Source organism: Leptodactylus fuscus, chromosome 5 (genome assembly GCF_031893055.1).
Source record: "Leptodactylus fuscus isolate aLepFus1 chromosome 5, aLepFus1.hap2, whole genome shotgun sequence".
Classification (NCBI taxonomy): Eukaryota; Metazoa; Chordata; class Amphibia; order Anura; family Leptodactylidae; genus Leptodactylus; species Leptodactylus fuscus.
Genome location: NC_134269.1, coordinates 210,029,044 through 210,053,512, shown reverse-complemented (window position 1 = coordinate 210,053,512; position 24,469 = coordinate 210,029,044). Strand labels below are relative to the sequence as shown.

The 24,469-nt window shown below is 42.6% G+C and overlaps 1 protein-coding gene across 8 annotated transcripts in view; it reads left to right on the top strand.

Moving 5' to 3' along the window:
* Nucleotides 1-24,469, top strand: part of BICD1 (BICD cargo adaptor 1) — a 108,182-nt gene that overhangs the window by 49,852 nt on the left and 33,861 nt on the right. For all 8 annotated transcript variants that reach the window (XM_075275215.1, XM_075275213.1, XM_075275217.1 and 5 more), the window contains exons 3-4: nucleotides 17,461-17,613; nucleotides 22,069-22,503. In XM_075275215.1, coding sequence (XP_075131316.1) covers nucleotides 17,461-17,613; nucleotides 22,069-22,503 — 588 coding nt within the window. The remainder of the gene's footprint in view (nucleotides 1-17,460; nucleotides 17,614-22,068; nucleotides 22,504-24,469) is intronic.

Here is a 24,469-nt window from a genome sequence, read left to right as displayed (position 1 = left end):
GAATTCCCAGTCAGACAATGGCACTGTATACCAGTAGTAAAAATTGTGGGTGCACGTAACCCCAATATATTCTTTGAATTCCCAGTCAGACAATGGCACTATATACCAGTAGCAAGAAATGAGGGTATTTGTATTCCCAATATATTCTTTGAATTCACAGTCAGACAATGGCACTGTATACCAGTAGTAAAAATTGTGGGTGCACGTAACCACAATATATTCTTTGAATTACCAGTCAGAAACTGGCACTATATGGCAGTAGCAAGAAATGAGGGTATTTGTATTCCCAATATATTCTTTGAATTCCCAGTCAGACAATGGCACTGTATACCAGTAGTAAAAATTGTGGGTGCACGTAACCACAATATATTCTTTGAATTACCAGTCAGAAACTGGCACTATATGGCAGTAGCAAGAAATGAGGGTATTTGTATTCCCAATATATTCTTTGAATTCCCAGTCAGACAATGGCACTGTATACCAGTAGTAAAAATTGTGGGTGCACGTAACCCCAATATATTCTTTGAATTACCAGTCAGAAACTGGCACTATATGGCAGTAGCAAGAAATGAGGGTATTTGTATTCCCAATATATTCTTTGAATTCCCAGTCAGACAATGGCACTGTATACCAGTAGTAAAAATTGTGGGTGCACGTAACCCCAATATATTCTTTGAATTACCAGTCAGAAACTGGCACTATATGGCAGTAGCAAGAAATGAGGGTATTTATAACCCCAATATATTCTTTGAATTCCCAGTCAGACAATGGCACTGTATACCAGTAGTAAAAATTGTGGGTGCACGTAACCCCAATATATTCTTTGAATTCCCAGTCAGACACTGGCACTATATGGCAGTAGCAAGAAATGAGGGTATTTGTATTCCCAATATATTCTTTGAATTCCCAGTCAGACAATGGCACTGTATACCAGTAGTAAAAATTGTGGGTGCACGTAACCACAATATATTCTTTGAATTACCAGTCAGAAACTGGCACTATATGGCAGTAGCAAGAAATGAGGGTATTTATAACCCCAATATATTCTTTGAATTCCCAGTCAGACAATGGCACTGTATACCAGTAGTAAAAATTGTGGGTGTATATAGCCCCAATTCTATTGCTAGGGGACTTGCAGGGTATTTCTGGGGTGAAGGTGGGGGGGCACACCGTTGGAACGGGTATCGGGGTATATATCGGGTATACGGGAATACACTGACAGTGTATTCCATTCAGGATCCTGGGAAAGCTGGGTTGCGGCGATTGAGCCCGTCAGTGCCACGTTACACTGACAAGCTTCTCCCTGGAATTTAGCTCTTATAAGAGCTGTTGGTTGTCTTCTCCTTCCTATCCTAGCCTGTCCCTGCCTACCCAGAATCTAAGCCCTAGCTAGCTGGACGGAAACCTCCGTCCTCGGTGAATTGCAAGCTCAGAATGACGCGAACCTGGGCGGTGCTGTTCTTTTAAATTAGAGGTCACATGTTTTCGGCAGCCAATGGGTTTTGCCTACTTTTCTCAACGTCACCGGTGTCGTAGTTCCTGTCCCACCTACCCTGCGCTGTTATTGGAGCAAAAAAGGCGCCAGGGAAGGTGGGAGGGGAATCGAGTAATGGCGCACTTTACCACGCGGTGTTCGATTCGATTCGAACATGCCGAACAGCCTAATATCCGATCGAACATGAGTTCGATAGAACACTGTTCACTCATCTCTATTGCTGAGATATTGCCCTCTTTGTCATTATGCAAAGGGATACAAGGGCGCCGCCATTGTTCCAAGGAGCTCATTTGCATGTTGACAAAAACACCTATATCTCGGGAACGCAGGCACCGATTCACAAAGGGAAAACAGTGTTTGATTCGGGTGACCCTAACCTACCGATTTGCTAGCTGGGTTGATATGCTGGGTCGGGTGACAGACTCCCTTTAAATAATGCTAAAGCACAAAATAATTGCTAAAATTTAAGAAATATATTCGTCCTCACTGTTTGTCAGTTTGCAGCAGTTTTGCATGCTCGTCTTAGGGGCGGTCCTATCATTGGTTGACAGCCATCCATGTAGCTGTCAGTCAGTAATAGGACCGCCCCCATGACTAGATGACTGCTTCTAACCAAAGAAAGAGCAAAGGTATAAATGAATAGAATACTAGTTATACGTAATATTTCCCCATAAACCCCTATATCAATCTGCTCAGCTCCTCCTGCTCTATAACATTCTGCCCGCAGATAAGACTGTATTTTCCATGTGACAGACTCCCTTAAAGTGTTATAATAGAAAAAACACTATTAAAAAAAAAAACAATGCACATGGTAAAAACTCCGATAAACGTTTTAATGCAGCAAAATTAATAGCGTCCACAAATATGTGTGAATGAGGCCTTACAGGCATTCAATATAGTCAGAACTAAATCCAATCTTACGACAACATTTTTAGGATTTCCATTCCCCATTCTGCTTTTCACTACGTATTATTCGGCCGGACACCGGACGGACCCATTATAGGCTATGGGGACTGAGGGTAATCGCTTTTTAAGCGGATTGGGTTTCCGTTTTTCAGGTCCCAAAGAACAGAAACCCGAGCACTGGTTTGAACCTAGCATTACATAGAGAGTAGGCAGGTGCTATATACTTAAAGGGGTTGTCCCATGGGAAATAAGATTTAAACAGGCTCATAAAGGGTTAAAAGTGAAGGAAGAAACATCGCTCACCTCTGTGATCTCGGCCAACCCCATTCTGAAATTTACCAGGTTTCCAGCAGTCTGACTTGAATCAAAGCCAAGCTGCAGTTCCACTGCATGACCACTACATGGTGTATGGCGCTCTCTGCTTCCAGCTCTGCACACTATGCAGATCTGACTGTGATGGCTGCTGACATTATCTGACCATGGTCGTGTGGATGACCTATCCTAACTTCTTAAGAATTCCAGTTTATGGGTCGATGTGACATATTAAAGCTTATCTGGTCTTGCTTATTTACTTCTAGTTAATTAATAACATGTTGGATTTCTAAAAACTGAAACAGTCAAGGCCAACGAAACGCGGCTAAAAATGTTGCAAAATAATGCAGTAGAAATAAAGGCTGCATTTTTCGTTTCCACCTCCTCCCCATATAAGTCTATGGGGAATTCACAGGCTAAAGGAACATGCGGCATCTTTCAAAAACAAACCCCATTTTTGAAAACTCCAATTTTCGGCAACAACGTTACGTTTCTGCAACGCGTGGGCTTAGCCTAAAACTGTCCTATATTCTGTATCTAGCTATATAGCTATAAAGTGTATTTTTCCATACGTTACACATGTAATCGCAAAGTAAACAACCCAAATTTTTTTAAAAGGAAATATGTAGCATTGCGATGATCCTGGTGCCGGCATTGATTGGTTATAAGCACCAATGATACAGCAGATAATGTCAGATAATCCGGAGCGCTGGCACAAGACCACGAGCCGACACTTTAAAAGGCATTTTGTTGTAATGCAATGAAGATCGATACGGAGAGTCCTGACTGTCTGCAGACATAAGTGGATTGTAGAGAAGTTACGACGTTCCTCGGCTATGGCAGCATTCAGATCATTACAAAACTCCATTAATCCAGAATCTGATGCTCCAGAATCCCTAATGAGCGGGACGTATCCAAGTGGTCCAATGTTATCTGCATTTTACAGCAGTCCTACTAGGTTCCCTTCAAGGGGTTGTCCATAGAATTAAACTTTTCACCTGATAAGTGTCTGATGATTAGAGATCCTACTACTGGGATCCCTGTCAATCCTGTATTCCTATTGACCAGTGCGGTGGTTGCGCATGCGCTCAGCTTTGACGTGAAAAACCTACAGGGACAGGTGAAGATAGATAATCACTGTGATGGGCTGTCTCCGTCCGTACCATAGATTTTACAGCAAACATGCTTGACCACTAATCTATTAAAATGGGGGACACAATAACCCCCTTCTTGGGATCGATGAAGTTCCAGTGGTGGAACCATCACAGTTGGACACTTAGCACCGAAGTGTCATCTTGGGACAATCCCATTAACAGAGTGCACCTCGACATTGCATATTACAGATGCCCCCAAAATGCCAACCACAGAGGATCTCCAGAATGCCAGTCTCACATGCTCCATGTAGTGTCAACAGAAGTTGCACCAACACAGCTGAAGACCAGAGTACCAACCGTAAATTTACCCCAACAGAGTGTCTAATACAGAGTGCTCAAAAAAATACAATCCACAGATGCCCCACAGAGTGCCTTCAAAAGAACTCCCTAGGAATGCATACCGCAGATACCCGCAGATCGTCACAATTGCCTCCAGACTGTCTACTATGAATGCTTTGAAGAGTACCAACCACCACTCACCCCCAGAGTACCAGCCACCAATTCCCACTTAAATGCCTACCATGAATGCTTAGAAGAGTACCAGTCAGCCCTAGAGTTATAAGCCACCGATGCCCATCAGAGTGCCTTCCATGAATATGCTGAAGAGTACCAACAACCACTCACCCCCAGAGTACCAGCCACCAATGCCCACTTAATTGCCTACCATGAATGCTTAGAAGAGTATCAATCAGCCCTAGAGTTATGAGCCACCGATGCCCATCAAAGTGCCTTCCATGAATATGCTGAAGAGTACCAACCACCAGTCACCCACAGAGTACCAGATACTAATTCCAACCAGAGAACCTACCATGAATGCTTCAATGAGTACCAATCATCCCCCAGAGTACCAGCCACCAATGCCCACTGGAGTGCCTATTTTGAATGCTTTGAAGAGCACCAAACAGCCCCTAGAGTACAGTCACCAATGCCCATCAGAGTTCCTACCATGAATTCTTTGAAGAGTACCATCCACCAGTCACTTCAGAGTACCAGCCACCAATGCCCACTGGAGTACCTATCATGAATGCTTTGAAGAGTACCAAACAGCCCCCATACTACAGTCACGGATGCCCACCAGAGTTCCTACCATGAATATTTTAAAGAGTACCAGTCACCCCCAGAATACCAGCCACAAATTCCCATCAGAGTGTCTACCATGAATGCTTTGAAGAGTACCAACCATCAGTTACCCCCAAAGTACCAGCCACAAATGTCCACCAAAATGCCTACCATGAATGCATAGAACGGTACCAATCAGCCCCAGAGTACAAGCTACCGATGCCCAACAAAGTGCCTACTATGAATATGCTGAGGAGTCACTCACGGAGAACCAGCCACTAATTCCAACCAGAGAACCTACCATGAATGCTTCAAGGAGTACCAATCATCCCCCAGAATACCAGCCACCAATGCCCATCACAGTGCCTACCATGAATGCTTCGAAGAGTACCAACCACCAGTGACCCTCAGAGTACCAGTCAGCAGTGCCCACCAGAATTTGCCTTATTCAAACCTTCCCTTATTTTCTTCTCCAATCACTCACATGTCTGGGAAAATAGGGAGAAGATTGTTTGTTTTATAGACCAAAGTTTCGGTTCAATGATCTTGTGTGAATTTGGAATAAAACGGGTTTGATTTTTTGAGAACATCCAAAACTAAATTTAGAATTCTGCTGGCTTCCTGTTATTAAAGAGCAGTGCATTGTGGGAGCTCAGTGTCTGCTCTGTGCCAGGAGCTCGGACTCGATAGTGGCATGTTGTCGGAAATTCCCTAGCTATCAAAAAATTATAATTCATTGATATGGACGAGGGCAGACGTGTCCTGTTGACATCACCTCCAAGGACAGTGGAACAGGGGTGAGAAGAAACACAGCTCTCTACAAGGGCTACTGACAGAATGAAATGTCTTGGTACGAAGGAGTATACAACATACTTAAAGGAGAGGTTACCACTCTGCTCTCCAGGACTACATAGTCCTGTAGAAAGCCCGGTGTAGCACTTCTCTGTCTTCATCAGTCGCTTAGTCTTGGAGTGTAGCAGTAGTGGCGCATGCACAACCACTGATCTTTTTGTATGGGAACACAGGGTCCCAGCGATGATGTGGGGGTCCCAGAAGTAGAACCTCCAGCTATTAGAAATCCACAATCCATATTTGTTCCTCCACCAGACCTGTGAGTCACAGTTAAAGGGAGTCTGTCACCAAATCCCAACATATCAACCGATAGGTTGGGGTCACCAAAATCAAAAAGTGTTTTCTCCTTGTAAATTGCTGCCTCAGTTTTAAGATATTACGATTTTTTGTCAATTTGTTGCTTACATCTTTGGAACATGCAGGGTGTTGTCATTGCTCCAAAGAGCTAATTTGCATGTTGACGAAAAAGGAAACGGAAGCAGCGATTTACAAGAGTACAACGCCTAACTCTAACCTATCTATCTGTGGTGCTGGGGTCTGCTGACAGACTCTCTTTAAAGGGGTATTCCCATAACTCTTGTTCTGCAGCCTAAAGGCTCTGTACTCTCTTCACTTCCTGGATTTCTCGCACATTGGTGGGCGGGGTTTCACTTGCTCTGCTATCTGCTATGATCCACAGTATGGCGCTGATGTGGAAACTGATGTAGCAGAGCTGGATTTGAGTCAGCCTGCATTACATACAGAGGTAACGGACTCCTTATCTCAGCCCTTAGCAGCCAAATTCAATTAAACCGGCTGATAAGTGGAAAAGCTGAAGATAGACAGCACAGTAATCCCGGAGCTCTCACCTCCCTCCCTCCCTATATGAGGAGCTCCGTTGCTTGTTAGCCCCTCCCTCCCCCCCTGAGAGCAGGCAAATGAGCAAATAATCCCAAGGGCCAGTGTCAACAATGAAGTGAATAAATTAAAATAGCGGCCAAACAAAGCAGTTTTGATAAAGCAATATATTTAGAAAAAGTCTTAAATCCACATAAACTAGCAGTATAGAAAGGATCCTTGTTATGGGACAACCCCTTTAATGGTTCCATACTTTCTCTAGTCTCACCAATCCTCTGCCTTGGATGTTACGGTAGAATTTGGTTCTGATCCCCAAACTAGAGAACCTTTTTGTGTCTAAGCTTGTAATTCTTAAACACACCGGAGGAAGTATTCCGGATGGGAAGAGGATGAACACAAGACATGTATGACGTCTTCTAATGGACCTCCCAACTATCCGTTTATGTATAATAACAGCTCTTACAATTTAAACTAGGTTTTATCCAATGGGAATGATGCCTTTAGGGCTTCGATTCCAATCAGAATTGTTACAATATATAATGTATACTTATGGTATTGTTAGGGACATCAAGGGGTCCCCATGATAGAGTATGTTGCTGAGTTCCAAATTAAATATCAGGCCTGAAGTAATTACGCCCATTATCAGGTCTGGAGAAGTCACACACACACAGCTGATGGTGTATCAAGTGAGTTCTAATTTAATGGTGCACAAAGGTGGTTTAAATACAATACAGACAAGAGCAGGTTGGACTATTCTAACATGGTTGGCATAAAATGATTGGTTATAAGATAAACCTGGCACATGACTATTGGCTGAGGCCTTATGTATTTTGCATATCATTACAGCTTAATGGACTTTGTACTTTGTCCTTAAACAAAGAAAGCTTCAAAAACACTTATGTGTGAACTAGCAGCTCACACTATGTCTATATGCATATATCATGGAAACAGAGATAAGATGTCATGTTGGTGCTAAATGAGTCTCAGTGACCTCCATATACCATGAAGATAAGAGATATACAAATAGCCATCTGCGACTTACTTACACAGTTTATGTGTGAAAGGTTACAAGATGACTGACGAAATACAAAGATGGAGGATTTGACTCTAACAGTATACATGTGATGTGTGCAGAACATCCTGAACCTACACAAGGAGCTCCTACACAAATCTGTGCAAACAGAAGCTGTATTCAAAAACATCTGGAACCTATTATACATCGATCAACATTTACCAAAGAAGTGGAATCAAATTTAACCCTATATGCTCTCCATGCTTGTTTCTTATGGAATAGCCTGTGGATTAGTTCCTGTCATTTAAGCGGCATATGCAAGCCAAGTCATCATCTATTATCAGTAACGGTCTATTGTCATGTAATGATGGGTGAGTGGTGTTATCTATAGAGGTGTTATCTTCTATTGTAATACTGTCTGGTATGTAAATGAGGTGACTGCTGCATAGAAACTCATTTTAAAATTGGCAAGTGTCAGTGGACCAGTAAGGAGGCAGGAGGTGTTTCTTAGACTACCTCCCACTTCCTCTAGAGACTGTAGTTAAGTTGCAGTCACAGATAATGGAGCAAAGATAAAAAGTGGTTAATAAAGAAGTACTGAGGATAATTAATAGCAGGTAATTATCTCCTGATGGTACTCACTTACATATTATATCTGAGCAGTGGAGCGGACAGCCACTGCTTGCAGAGATCTTGAATTGAGTGGAAGACCCCTTTAACACCCATGACAAGGTTTACACTTGATCATACATGGTCTGAGCCACGGGCAGTGCAGGCAGAGCGAGGGCAGGGAGTCACTTGCAGGTCAGACAGAGTATAACCCTTTCTTTGTGACGGTCAAATCCACAGTTAAGCTTCAGATTGACAGAAATGCACTAGTGTTGGCAGTTGTTTAGATGTGTACGTGCATCTCTGTCCCGTGGAGTCAATCCGTAGTCACATTTATAGGGTAAACCATAATGCTGCACCCCACAAAATCCAGTTAGGCCTATTAGGGCTACATTGTATTGTTTAGTTGAATTGGAAAAAAAAAAAAATAATTGGTTGCAAAGGTATACTTCCCCTTTAATGAGGACCTTTCACCACCTCCACTTTCTCCAACTCTTTACATCCTTCAATAACTGCTCCTCCACTGATTCTGGAACACTTGGAATTTTTTCTCTAGCCCCCGCCGTTCCCGAGCAATCAGTGTAGTTAGTTTCATCACAATTATACTCTCTACGGTCATGTGGTAGGAGCTGGTAGTCTGGGACCTCCTACCTGACAGTAGGGAGCCTTATTAGCATATTGGGTGCTGAAACTAAAGCAATGATTGCTCAGGAATGGTAGGGGCTAGAGAAAAAATTCCAACTGTGCCGGAATCAGTGGAGCGGGGGCTATTGAAGGGGGCAAAGAGTTGGGGTTGAAGGAGGTAGTGAAAATCCATACCCGTCCAAGAAAACACATTCAGATGTAGCAGAGCTGGCTTTGTTACATCATGTGTGCACTGTGATAACTTAGTAGGTTTACCAGCAGTGATATATAACAAACCCAGCTCTGCACCTTGTGCAGTAAAGTCCTCGATCACTCTGCAAACTCTGCGCTTATTGATATATTGTGGCAGGGCCGTTTCCCTGCTCGGATTTTCACACGTTCCTTTGGGTATAGAGGAAGCCAAGTGTAAGACATTAGTTCACAACAAACAAAAAAGTGATGCATTTCTGCATGTCGTGAATTTTAATGAGAGGTTTTTCATGATCAGGAGGAAGGATGACAGAATTCAATGGCTGTTGCCTCCGAGCCAAAGAAAAAAGTATACAGGAAGTAAGAGAGTAGGGTCATGGCGGGGTCGTATTCACTTTTTGGTGGGGGAGGGGATGTTTTTTTAAATTTAAAATAAAGCAATTTTACAAACACTCGCGCTCCTATACAGCTTTATGTGTCTTCATGGTTACAGACTACAAGCCATGATCATTTGCAAAGTTGCATAATTTTATATTTTGGTGCATTGGCATAATAGAAGAATGGTTGCAAAAGTCTTAAATAAAGGGGCTTTGTGTCCCTGCAGGTATTATTTGTATATAAGCTCCATATCTGCAGTGTGAGGGCAGGAGGGCAGGGAGCTGCGTACGCGGTTTTTGTTTCCTTAGAGGTATAACTGTACGCGACCAATGACAGAACTAGGACAAAGTGATGGAATCGTCTGTATCTCCGTTACATATCCCAGGCATCCACTAATACCTACTGCTCTCTGGGGTACGAGGTAAGAGGAGACCCCATATATCAGACCTGAGCGGGGACAAAACATAAATGAGGAACATGATAAGACTGTTGTGAAGGGCTAAAATACTGTTTGAAAATTATATATGATAAATTACATATAGTGGGGGCCGGGATGACTTGTCTTCCAGTGATATTGTCCTTCCAGCCATCTTGTCCCTATCAGAAATAAGTGGTTTTGTCTCACAAAGGAATTGGTTAGACTAAGTAACATGGAGACGCTATGGGCTGTACTACTGAGACGTTAAACAAAAGATCAAAGAAGAGAAACCCTTCTTTAGGTGATAAGGAAATGGAATGTTAATGAATCCTTATCTAACTAACTGTCTTCAAGGAGGATGTAAACACAGGATGTCTATAGGCTATTGAATGTTAGCCCCAAACTGGCACCGAGCCTTGAGCTACACATCTACAGTGGTGGTGGGGTGGTAGTGTCCTGTTGGGATGTAATACAGTGATACCTCGGTTCTCGAACGCCTTGACTTTCGACCAAATCGGTATTCGAACAGGAAATTCGAGAAAATTTTGTCTTGGAATCCGAACAAATATTTGGAACTCGAACAGCCGAACGTCCGAGATTAGCCGAGTTGAGCCGAATGGCGTTCATTCGGCCCAGCGCCTTGCCTGCGTCATCATTGTGAGTCAGTGAGAGAGAGAGAGTACTGCACTGTACTGCAAATTACTGTACTGTACACTGAATTTAACCCTTAGACATGGGTCCAAAGAAAGCCAGAAGTGGTAATGCAGACAAAGGTAAGCGGAAAGCTGTGAGAACAACGATTGAACTCAAGAAAGAAATCATTGGCAAATATGAACAGGGCACACGTGTGTCGGATCTGTCTGCAGAGTATGGCATGCCAAAATCAACCATCTCTACCTTCCTTAAGAATAAAGCTGTTATAAAGGCTGCCAGTGTTGCCAAAGGTGTTACACTGTTAACTAAGCAAAGGCCTCAGATAATGGAGGAAATGGAGAAGCTGCTCCTTATTTTCATTAAAGAAAAAGAGTTAGCAGGTGACAGCATCAATGAAGTCGTTATTTGTGAGAAAGCACTCCAAATATTTAGTGACCTGAACACAGAAACACCTGGTACAAGTGGTGAAGGTGCTTTCACGTTTAAAGCCAGCAGAGGTTGGTTTGAGAATTTCAGACATAGAAGTGGCATACATCGCGTCACTAGGCATGGGGAGGCAGCTAGTGCAAACCAGCAGGCTGCTAATAGCTTCATAAAAGAATTTAGTGACTATGTCAAGGCAGAAGGGTTTGTTCCTGAGCAGGTCTTCAACTGCGATGAGACCGGATTATTCTGGAAAAAAATGCCAGCCAACACCTACATAACCAAAGAGGAAAAAGCACTACCAGGGCACAAGCCTATGAAAGATAGGCTTACTCTTTTGTTTTGTGCAAATGCAAGTGGTGATTGCAAGGTAAAACCCTTGCTTGTCTATCATTCTGACAATCCCCGGCCATTCAAAAGACACAATGTCATGAAGAGTAAATTGGCTGTGATGTGGCGGTCTAACACCAAAGCTTGGGTTACCCGACAATTCTTTACAGAGTGGGTGCGTGAAGTTTTTGCACCTCGAGTGAAGGAATACCTGACAGGAAAAAATTTGCCATTAAAATGTCTATTAGTGATGGACAATGCTCCTGCTCACCCCCCAGCTTTAGAAGAAGATCTAGTTGATGACTATAGCTTCATAAAAGTAAAATTCTTACCCCCCAATACAACCCCTATTCTGCAACCCATGGACCAACAGGTCATATCCAATTTTAAGAAATTGTACACAAAGGCCCTCTTCCAGAAGTGCTTTGAAGTGACAAATGACACACAGTTAACTCTGAGGGAATTTTGGAAAGAACACTTCAACATCCTGAATTGTGTAAACTTGATTGACACTGCTTGGAGTAATGTCACTCATCGCACATTGTATGCTGCATGGCGAAAACTTTGGCCCGAAAGGGACAGTGAGGCTTTAGAACCTGAGTCAGCTCCTGTCGTTGATGAAGATGTTGCTGTGGTTGATGATGTTGTGGCCATAGGAAAGACCATGGGCCTTGACATTCAACAAGATGACATCAACGAACTTGTGGAAGGTCACGCTGCTGAGTTAACCACCGAGGATCTGATGCACCTACAACAACAGCAGCAGAAGGATATGGTTGAAGAAATTTCTTCTGAAGAAGAGGAGAGAGTGGAGGATATTTCTAGTGGCCTTATTCATGAAATGTGTGCTAAATGGGCAGAAATCGCCAATTTTGTTGAACAACATCACCCTGATAAAGTGGTAGCAAATAGAGCAGTTAACATTTTTAATGACAATGTTATGTCCACTTTCCGCAAAATTTTGCAAAGGAGAAAAAAACAGCAAACCATTGACAAATTCTTCCGTAAAGAAATCAGACAAGCAACTGCAGAGCAAGATTCTGATTCTCCTCAGCAAAAGAGACAGAGAACAGAAACACCCAAAGAGCAGTTACCCTCTGTTTTTATTGAAGAGGACTTCCCATCAGAACAATAACCATCCCCCTTCCCGCCTCCCTCCACTTTCATTCCCTCCTGCCATAAAGGTTGGTACAGGTACAGTAAATGAAACACAATTTACTGTACTGTACAGTACATTTTATTTTTTTTTGTTTTAATAAATACACTTTTATTTCTTATTTCTTGTTGAGACTCATGTTTTTCTACATATTATATACAAATTAGGCCAGTAAATAGGCATTTTCTGGTTCTTGGAACGAATTAATCCAGTTTCCATTATTTCCTATGGGTTTTTTTGTTTCGGTTCTCGAACAATTTGGTTCTCGACCGACCTCCCGGAACGAATTATGTTCGAGAACCGAGGTATCACTGTAATTAGATGTAGATCACACTAAGCCTTAGCCAATAAGCAGGTGCCAGGTTATGTTATCAATCTACAACCAATCATGTCAGGCCAGCTATGTCATGATATTAGAATAACCCAACCTGCTCTCGTCTGTATAAGAACTACCTCTCTGTAACAATAAAACAGAATTCATTTTGATACACCACCAGCTGTGTCTTTGTGATTTCTCCAGGCCTCAAGGATGGGTGTAGCTTATCCAGGCCTGTTATTTACATTGGAACTACAGACAACATAGATCTGGGGGTCTTGTGCCCCCAACACAGTATGTAACTCCCCATACTGTGACATCACTGTATTATCCCTGTACTGTGACATCACTGTGTGTATTATCTCTGTACTGTGACATCTCTGTGTGTATTATCCCTGTACTGTGACATCACTGTGTGTATTATCTCTGTACTGTGACATCACTGTGTGTATTATCCCTGTACTGTGACATCACTGTGTATTATCCCTGTACTGTGACATCACTGTGTGTATTATCCCTGTACTGTGACATCACTGTGTGTATTATCCCTGTACTGTGACATCACTGTGTGTATTATCCCTGTACTGTGACATCACTGTGTGTATTATCCTGTACTGTGACATCACTGTGTGTATTATCTCTGTACTGTGACATCACTGTGTATTATCCCTGTACTGTGACATCACTGTGTGTATTATCCCTGTACTGTGACATCACTGTGTGTATTATCCCTGTACTGTGACATCACTGTGTGTATTATCCCTGTACTGTGACATCACTGTGTGTATTATCCCTGTACTGTGACATCACTGTGTGTATTATCCTGTACTGTGACATCACTGTGTGTATTATCTCTGTACTGTGACATCACTGTGTGTATTATCTCTGTACTGTGACATCACTGTGTGTATTATCTCTGTACTGTGACATCACTGTGTGTATTATCCCTGTACTGTGACATCACTGTGTGTATTATCCTGTACTGTGACATCACTGTGTGTATTATCTCTGTACTGTGACATCACTGTGTGTATTATCTCTGTACTGTGACATCACTGTGTGTATTATCCTGTACTGTGACATCACTGTGTGTATTATCCTGTACTGTGACATCACTGTGTGTATTATCCCTGTACTGTGACATCACTGTGTGTATTATCTCTGTACTGTGACATCACTGTGTGTATTATCTCTGTACTGTGACATCACTGTGTGTATTATCCTGTACTGTGACATCACTGTGTGTATTATCCCTGTACTGTGACATCACTGTGTGTATTATCTCTGTACTGTGACATCACTGTGTGTATTATCCCTGTACTGTGACATCACTGTGTGTATTATCTCTGTACTGTGACATCACTGTGTGTATTATCTCTGTACTGTGACATCACTGTGTGTATTATCCCTGTACTGTGACATCACTGTGTGTATTATCCTGTACTGTGACATCACTGTGTGTATTATCTCTGTACTGTGACATCACTGTGTGTATTATCTCTGTACTGTGACATCACTGTGTGTATTATCCCTGTACTGTGACATCACTGTGTGTATTATCTCTGTACTGTGACATCACTGTGTGTATTATCCCTGTACTGTGACATCACTGTGTGTATTATCTCTGTACTGTGACATCACTGTGTGTATTATCTCTGTACTATGACATCACTGTGTGTATTATCCTGTACTGTGACATCACTGTGTGTATTATCTCTGTACTGTGACATCACTGTGTGTATTATCCCTGTACTGTGACATCACTGTGTGTATTATCTCTGTACTGTGACATCACTGTGTGTATTATCTCTGTACTGTGACATCACTGTGTATTATCCCTGTACTGTGACATCACTGTGTGTATTATCTCTGTACTGTGACATCACTGTGTGTATTATCTCTGTACTGTGACATCACTGTGTGTATTATCTCTGTACTGTGACATCACTGTGTGTATTATCTCTGTACTGTGACATCACTGTGTGTATTATCCTGTACTGTGACATCACTGTGTGTATTATCCCTGTACTGTGACATCACTGTGTGTATTATCTCTGTACTGTGATATCACTGTGTGTATTATCCTGTACTGTGACATCACTGTGTGTATTATCCTGTACTGTGACATCACTGTGTGTATTATCTCTGTACTGTGACATCACAGTGTGTATTATCCCTGTACTGTGACATCACTGTGTGTATTATCTCTGTACTGTGACATCACTGTGTGTATTATCCCTGTACTGTGACATCACTGTGTGTATTATCCTGTACTGTGACATCACTGTGTGTATTATCCCTGTACTGTGACATCACTGTGTGTATTATCCTGTACTGTGACATCACTGTGTGTATTATCCTGTACTGTGACATCACTGTGTGTATTATCCCTGTACTGTGACATCACTGTGTGTATTATCTCTGTACTGTGACATCACTGTGTGTATTATCCTGTACTGTGACATCACTGTGTGTATTATCTCTGTACTGTGACATCACTGTGTGTATTATCTCTGTACTGTGACATCACTGTGTGTATTATCTCTGTACTGTGACATCACTGTGTGTATTATCCCTGTACTGTGACATCACTGTGTGTATTATCTCTGTACTGTGACATCACTGTGTGTATTATCCTGTACTGTGACATCACTGTGTGTATTATCCTGTACTGTGACATCACTGTGTGTATTATCCTGTACTGTGACATCACTGTGTGTATTATCCCTGTACTGTGACATCACTGTGTGTATTATCCTGTACTGTGACATCACTGTGTGTATTATCTCTGTACTGTGACATCACTGTTTGTTACCCCTGTACTATGACATCACTGTTTGTTACCCCTATACTATGACACGGGGTAGTTGACCTTTCTGACCTTCTAGTCACTGATTATAAGCAGGGCTTCACCATAACAGAGACATGTTTGATGGAAATAATAACACACAGTATTGCTCCGATATTTGACACTGGAATATCATAATAATAAATGGAATTCCCTGCAGGACTCTGGCTCCCCCTGTTGTCCATTCCTAGGTATTACAGCTTAGTTTTCCGATTCCCTCATGTAACACGTGATAAATCCTCTTCTATGTCTATTTGTACATTAATGAGAACTCCTGACACCAATTACACTTGGCAACCATGAACCGCGGATGCCAAAATATGGAGACAGTAAAGGCCTCAGTCTGCCAGCGAGGTTACATCAGGGACACAAAAAGTTAGACATTTCAGCCTGGGAATTTTGTAAAGTCTTGGGGGATGAAAGTTTCTATACAGTAACAGTTTCTGTATCTCTCCTGCTGCTGCAGAACATCCTGGCATGACCCGAGATCATATCCCTAATGTATAGTGTTAATAATAACTCATGTCATAGGGAATAGCTGGTCTATGTGACTATGATGACTAGTGAAAGTGTATAATACATGTAACATGGAATATCTCAGCTCTTCTAGGGTTAATACCCAGCTTTCCTAAGATTCTGACCAAAAGTATTTACTTATCCTTGTCCCCAGACTTCATCACACCCTAGAATCAGTTCTAGCCTTCAGAAGACCCCAGCATCAGTCTCAGCCTTTATAAGAACCCAGCATCAGTTCCAGCCCACATAAGACCCCAGCATCAGTTCCAGCCCACATAAGGCCCCAGCATTGGTTCCACACTTCTTCAAACCCTATTACCGGTTCCAGATACTATCAGAACCCAGCATCAGTTTCAGCCCACATAAGACCCCAGCATCAGTTTCAGCCCACATAAGACCCCAGCATTGGTTCCAGCCCACATAAGACCTCAGCATCAGTTTCAGCCTTTATAAGAACTCAGCATCAGTTCCAGCCTTCATAAGACCCCAACATTGGCTCCACACTTCTTCAAACCCCATTACCGGTTCCAGATACTATCAGACCCCAGCATCAGTTCCAACTCACATAAGACCCCAGCATTGGTTCCAGCTTTTATAAGACCCCAGCATCAGTTCCAGCCTTCATAAGACCCTAGCATTGGTTCCACACTACTTCAAACCCCATTACCGGTTCCAGATACTATCAGACCCCAGCATCAGTACCAGACTTTATTTGACCTCACAGTATTAATGCCATACTTGATTATACCTCAGCATCGGATTCATACTTCGTCAGACCCCATCATCAGTTGCAGACTTTAACATAACCCACCAGCAGTTCCAGACTTCATAACACACCAGCACCAAACATTATCATATCCCAGCACTATTCCCATTCTTTATCAGTTCCCAATAATAGACCCATATTACACAAACCCATAAAACAGTCGCAGATTGCGTCAGACCCTAGCACCAGTCTCAGACATCTTCATGGCCTCTCAAGACGTCATCACCTCCAACATCAGTCCATGCTTTAGGGACAGTGAGCCCTGTACACACAGTGCAGTTTGCGTTACTTTATAGGAATGTACGCTTGTGATGCGCCGTCTGTAGACTGAGTATCGTTATTAAGAAAATATTGGATCCTTTTTGTCTATCCCACTTAATAGAGGCTATAGTCTTATACCCCTTTGGTATCATAAGTACGTCTTGGGCCGATTCAGCATAGTCCATGCTAATGTCTGTGGACCGGACAGCACTGATCAGTGACAGCTGTACAGAGTCTATTCCTGTTGATTTCGCGGAGATACCTCATGTGACCTCATGTGACGGTATATTCTATATTATAATACCTTTCCTTTATGTTCTGCAGACAAATGAAATTTTGGAGTTGCAACGGATAAGGATGAAAGAAGAAATTCGGGAGTACAAGTTCCGTGAGGCCAGACTCCTCCAGGATTACACCGAGCTAGAGGAGGAGAATATTACCTTGCAGAAATTAGTGTCCACGTTAAAGCAAAACCAGGTACGTTGCGCTCCAATCATTTCCATGTCTAACTTGATATTACAGTAAAAGCCTCATAGTCCGGTGTGTTTAGGATTCACACAATGTCCCAATGATCACTCTGACTTATTTTCTATATTACAGTCTGGTCTGGACACTAACATGTAGACAGTGCAAACTTAGAGTTCATACTACACCAGATTTACTACAGTGACTAATCCTGTATGATGAATCTGTCACATTAGAAGACTGTTTAGTCTCACGTTATACCTATTGCTGGGCTTAGTTTATGCTGTTTAGAGAAATGCACTAAGATTTGGCATGTTGTTGTCGCATTTAGGGCCACCCCTTTCCTATAAATCCACACCCCTTTTTTTTATAAAATTTCCTAAAACTCGTGATAAATGTGGCGCAAGGCATGTTAGACATATTTTTGGCATAAGTTACGGCAGAATTCTGACATATATTGCTCAGAAAATCTCCCCCACTGAGTATTCGGTTTTGACCCTGGGTCATGTGATTAGGATCAGCATCCAATCCTGCGTTACTCCGCCTCCTTTCCCTTGTAGTAAAGAAAACAACCACCCTGTTGTCCCAGGCCTCTGTCCGGTTCCACAGCGCCAAAGATTTTTCCGGTGGAAGTCCCTGCCACACGTGACCTCAGAGGCCTTAGGAAAAGACATGGGATGTCACTTGTGGACGTCACAGGTGACATCCCAATTCCTTTCCTGAGTCCACTGATTGGTCTCAACAGTCACGTGCGGCGAGGACTTCTGTTGAAAAACCCCAGGGCTCCGTGGGATCGGACAGCGCCTGCAACATCGGAGCATCGGGGACAAATGAGTATGGTTTATATTTTTAATTTCCACCTTCACAGACCTCCTGCCACACTACTAAAATATCCTGGACGGCCCCTTTAACATGCAACGTTTTTCAAAAACGCACGCCATCTTGAAAAAGCCACTTTTTTCCCTGTAGTGTGTGGATGACGTTAAAGGAATCCTATCATGGAAACTCATTTTTTTACTGCCTAACACGTAGGAATAGCCTTAAGAAAGGCTATTCTTCTCCTACCTTTAGATGTCTTCTCCGCGCTGCCGTTCGGTATATAATCTGGTTTTCGTCGGTATGCAAATGAGTTCTCTCGCAGCACTGGGGGCAAGCCCCAACACTCAAACAGCACTGGGGGTGTCTCCAATGCTGCGAGAGAACTCTCCAGCGCTGCTTCCATCTTCTTCAGGAACGGGTCTTCTTTGCATCTTCTTCTGGCGGAGGCTTCAAACTTCTAAGCCTCAAGCCTAGGGCAAAGCCGACTGCACATGCCCGCTGGCCACAAGAAAATGGCCCCTTACACAGTATTCTAAGCGGCCATTTTCTTGTGGCTGGCAGGCATGCGCAGTCGGCTTGCCCAAGGCCTAGAAGTTTGAAGCCGCCGCCGGAAGAAGACGCAAAGAAGACCCGTTCTTTGAGCACTGGGGCCGCCCCCAGTGCTGTGAGCAAACTAATTTGCATACCGACGGAAACTGAGATTTCTACGGAACGGCGGTGCGGAGAAGACATCTAAATGTAAGAGAAGAATAGCCTTTCTTAAGGCTATTCCTACGTGTTAGGCAGAAGAAAAAAAAATAGTTTTAATGATAGGATCCCTTTAAACAAAATCTCATTCACTTTGCATTGCTTTTTCGCAACGTGTGACCTTAGCCCTAAAGGAGTCACATCCTTGGTCACAATAGTCAAAGTCACAATCAAAGGGGAAATTATTATTTTTGAACGAATGTGATGTCATGGCCGTAGAGAAGCCTGTGATATCATCACTAGTGAGGAGCCATTTTAGGAAGAATAGTTGGTGGAAGAGGAGGCATGAACAATAGCAAGGACCTGAAAGTGTTTCAGAGGGAAAAAAAATAATTTTTTAGTACAAGTTTTTTCGTGAGAATTTCCAAGGTCGACGTGTTGAGATTCCTAGCCTGGCACGTGTGCACATATTCGGCAGCTGGATGCCCTCCATAACACACAAGAGTTTAATTAGTAGGTATATCACATTTCATTCAAAAGTAGTATCGGTGCCCAAGGGCCGACTCCGTCCTCGGGGGGATATCACCCAATTATCTCCCGCTAACAAATAGTCCTACCTGAGGTAAAAAATAAACAAAAAGTCTGAAGAGCAGAAGAATCTCGAGAAATGAGATGTTAGGAGATGTGGGACGCGAGGGAGGATTTTCTCAGGAGATGAAGCAACTTGGAGGAGTAATTACCGGCAGATCTCCTCGTCGTCTCTGACCTTGTAGGATTTTCTATGTAAAGAACAAAAGTCTCATTATGTCAATTATGTCTGCGGTTTGGTGAATGTCAATTATTTCCATCACATAACATTTAAAGGGAAAGTGTCACCAGAAAATGATTTATTTTTTTTAAAGGAACATTTTTATGTTAAAACATATTTTCGATAATTTTTCTTACGTCCCTATATTAAAAAAAAATACTATGTCCTTTAAATTGGACACTGGCCGCTAAGATTCATAATAAACTCGACACTTGCTAGTTGTGTTGGCGATTTCTTTGCAGCAGTCACCTCATTTACGTCACAGACAGGATTACAATATAAGATAACGCCACTGAGCCATCATTATATTCAATACTTATCTCCTCCCATAGACCTTAATGAGTCGGCTCCAGACTATGGCTCCCTATGGCCATGACTATGCTGTAAAGCATATCACTAAATGCTGTTAAAAGAGCAGAGGAGAAGCTCAGGCAAGATGGCCGCCCCCATAAATGTACAGAAAATAGAATAAAAAAATCATTAGAAATAATCTGGTTTTAATAAAAAAAAAATTAAATTACAAAAAGGGCGACACATTCCATTTAAGGTGAAAAATCTGCACCTGTTATGCAACACGCAGGGTAGTCTGGGTTGGCAAAAGGGGATAATGGTACTCTCAAAACATGGTTTTGATTTTTAATTTAACATCCCCGGTGGTCTAGGATGGTTGCGCATTATTATCTAACGTCCCTGGTGGTCTAGCATGCTTGTGAGTTATCTAACATTCCTGGTGGTCTAGAGTGGTTGTGCATTAGTATCTAATGTGCCTGGTGGTCTAGGGTGGTTGTTAGTTATTATCTAATGTCTCTGTTGCTCTAGAGTTTTTGTGAATTATCTAATGTTCCTGGTGGTCTAGGATGGTTGTGAATTATTATCTAATGCCCCTGTTGGTCTAGGGTGGTTGTTAGTTATTAATGGCCCTGGTGGTTTAGATTGGTTGTGTGTTATTTTCTAATATTCCTGCTGGTCTAGAGTGGGTGGGAGTTATCTAGTGTCCCTGGTGGTCTAGGGTGCTTTTAAACTATTATCTAATGTGCCTGGTGGTCTAGGGTGGTTGTTAGTTATTATCTAATGTCAATTGTGGTCTAGGGTGGTTATGAATTATCTAATGTCCCTGGTGGTCTAGGATGGTTGTGCATTATTATCTAACGTCCCTGGTGGTCTAGCATGCTTGTGAGTTATCTAAAATCCCTGGTGGTCTAGGGTGGTTGTGCATTAGTATCTAATGTGCCTGGTGGTCTAGGGTTAGTTATTATCTAATGTCTCTGTTGCTCTAGAGTTTTTGTGAATTATCTAATGTTCCTGGTGATAAAGGGTGGTTGTGCATTAGTATCTAATGCCCCTGGTGGCCTAGGATGGTTGTTAGTTATTATCTAATGTCAATTGTGGTCTAGGGTGGTTATGAATTATCTAAAGTCCCTGGTGGTCTAGGATGGTTGTGAATTATTATCTAATGCCCCTTTTGGTTTCGGTGGATAAAGGGGTTTTAGTTAATAGGGGTTATAGGTTAATATTCAATGACCCTGGTGCTCTTGGGAGAGATAGAGGTTAACAACTAGCATTACCGATGGTTTAGGTTGGTGAAGGGGTAAATAGTATTATATGTGGTGGTCTTAGATGATAAAGGGCTAATGTGAACCAGTTTACTCCGACACAGAGATCGAAATCTCCTGCTCACTTCACACAGCCATAGAGATGATCAAAAACTGTGCGCATATGAATTTGTATTTGTCCCACTGGGGTCAAGATGAGTTGTAAAAATGCCTATATAAAGACCTCACCCCAATGGGTGCCCTCTACCACCATCTGAATGGACCCACGGTTCAACTCATCCTCTATCCTGTTGTATAGGGCAGGAATGTCCAACCATTTAAGTGAGGGACAGGTAACCTCTTGGTGGGGGGCTCAGTGGTGGAAGCCTCAACGATCAGATGGTAGGTGGCAAGCTCTAATGGTGGGACAACCCTTTAAGAGGTTTTCTCCTCTTGGCATATCTACAGGCCACTAGATTGAGGTTGGAAGACCTAGTGGCTCATGGCCTTTTTCTTCTGTGACCATTTCGGTACCCAGAGTTCGGTGTTGTTAATATGTTCACGGCCCCATGTTGTAATACTTGTAATGTGACTCTTGACTTCCTGTTTTGACCAATGTAGGTGGAATACGAAGGCCTGAAACATGAGATAAAGCGATTTGAGGAGGAGACGGTGTTACTGAACAGTCAGCTGGATGACGCCATCCGATTGAAGGAAATTGCTGAGCATCAGCTGGAAGAAGCCCTGGATACCCTAAAAAATGAGAGGGAACAGAAAAATAATCTACGGAAAGAACTGTCCCAGTACATCAATATCAACGATAGCATGTATAATAACCACATCAACATCGCGGTGGACGGCCTGAAGTTCTCCGAGGACGGGGAAACCAACAATGAGGACAAAATGAATGGGCACATCCATCCCCCCATTGTCAAACTGAACGGCGACTATCGGACTCCTGCTGTTCGTAAGGGGGAGTCGTTGCATCCGGTCTCCGATCTCTTTAGTGAGCTCAATATTTCGGAAATGCAGAAACTCAAACAGCAGCTTATCCAGGTAGGTCTTTTGGCTAAGAGATTTTTGGTGTGGGACATTAAACCAGGGAATCGAAGTTGGGAAGGAATTTTTTTTTTAGCATGGGGCACTTGGCGTCCAAATCACGGGGATTTTTTTTGCATTCTTCTGGAACACTGTAGGATTGTAGGTCGAACTTGATGGACTTGTGTCTTTAGTCAGTTTTAGTTACTGGATGTTCTCACATGAAAGTCACGTGACTAGTAATGGGCAAATCTTCCACACCCAAATCTGAAATATTCGCCAAATTCACCCACGTTTTTTGTTTTTGGGTATTATCATACTCTGGGTCTCTTGAGACCACACAGTATAATAATTGGAGGCCTAAGTGAGAAGCAAAATCTAATGAACACAGATACTCACTTTTACTCACCTCTCAACATCTGGTCTTCTGGCCTCCTGGGTGACGTTGGAAGCCCCAGGGACCACTGAGGCCTTTGATTGGATCTCAGCAGTCACGTGGGGTGGGTCAACGTCATGGGCTTTGGGATCCCACTTAATGTCATGGATCCCATAACAGTCGGTATAGGTGCTATGGCCGTGGTTAGATAAGATAGCACGCCTGTCCCCTAGAATTAGCGGATTGGTCCAACTTTGTTCCAACATAGAAGCGTTTAGAGTACAACATTTTATCCATGGATGCATATACTAATAGTATATAGGTATCTGGACAAATCAACGCCAAGATATACAGCTATGACCTTCTTCAGATAACCGTGCGTTCACTTAGTACTCTTTTTTTTATGCCATGTATGTCGCAAGCAAAACGCCACGTGGTAATATTATATTGCCTACGTGAGCATGAAATGGTTAATTGCTCTTCCTTCCTCTTTTCCTATGTGGAATAGGAAGGAGATGTCAAGAAAGCAAAATCACCTTGCTTCATAGATCAAAACGTGAAAATTTCTTATGCCAGACTCTGCTACTTTGGCAAAGTGAATGGGAGACTGTGAGGAAGGGAGAGGAGGGAGATGCGGCTGCAGTTTCCTTTGTGTCTGTGAGACTGCAGCCTGTCAATGTTAGCTATACTTTTACAACTTGACACGAGCTTACACTTGCAAAGGATTTTAATAAAAAGCTTGTGAGCTTTAGGGGCAGTGTTTATTTGCACATTGCGGCCATGTTCACAAGAACAGAAGGAAGGGGTTACGGCTCGTCTTGCGCGCTCAATGCTTCAACGGTGACAATATTGATTTTAGCCTGTGGATAATGGACTAAGGTTTCTATAAATATAGACTGCGAGCTCCCGGGGGCTACAATGCAGGTCTGCAGTATCAGAGAGGATTCTGGGACATACATTGCCCTCATTTAACCTCCTAAAAAGAGAATATTCTAATTTACCTATAACATCTTAGACTGTGTAACCTTAAAGGGCGCGTACACTTTTGCAGCCCCTTCTGTATTACCGCAGTGCGTTCCAAATAAAACAAAGAAGCAACTCGTCCAATGGTCTTAAGGACAGATCTCCTGCCATTTTGGGTATACAGCTCCTGCTCAGACTTATGTATCTCTATGGTAACAGACTACGACTAAACTCTGATCCTTTTACTTTTTAGAAACATAAAACCTAAGCCCAGAATCAGATTGTAGTCTGCAACCATGGAGACACATAGATCTGCATAGGAGCTGCATACACAATACGGGGCAGTGTTTTATCCATGCCAGTCAATACCTATTTATATTTTATATAAAAAAAACAAAAAATTATCAAGCATTAGAAACAAACGTATAATATATTCCTGAAACGGCGCCACAACAATCTACAGGTTGAGCGCGGTACTGCAGCTCAGTGCTTTACACGCCAGTGAAGCTGAGCTGCAATTCCACACACAACCTGTAGACAGGTGTGGCGCTTTTTATCTAAGGAGGCAGTCGTGTTTTTATAATCCTAGATAACGTCTTCAATTGTAAAATAAATAGAAACATGGCAGACAATATGAAGACGCTG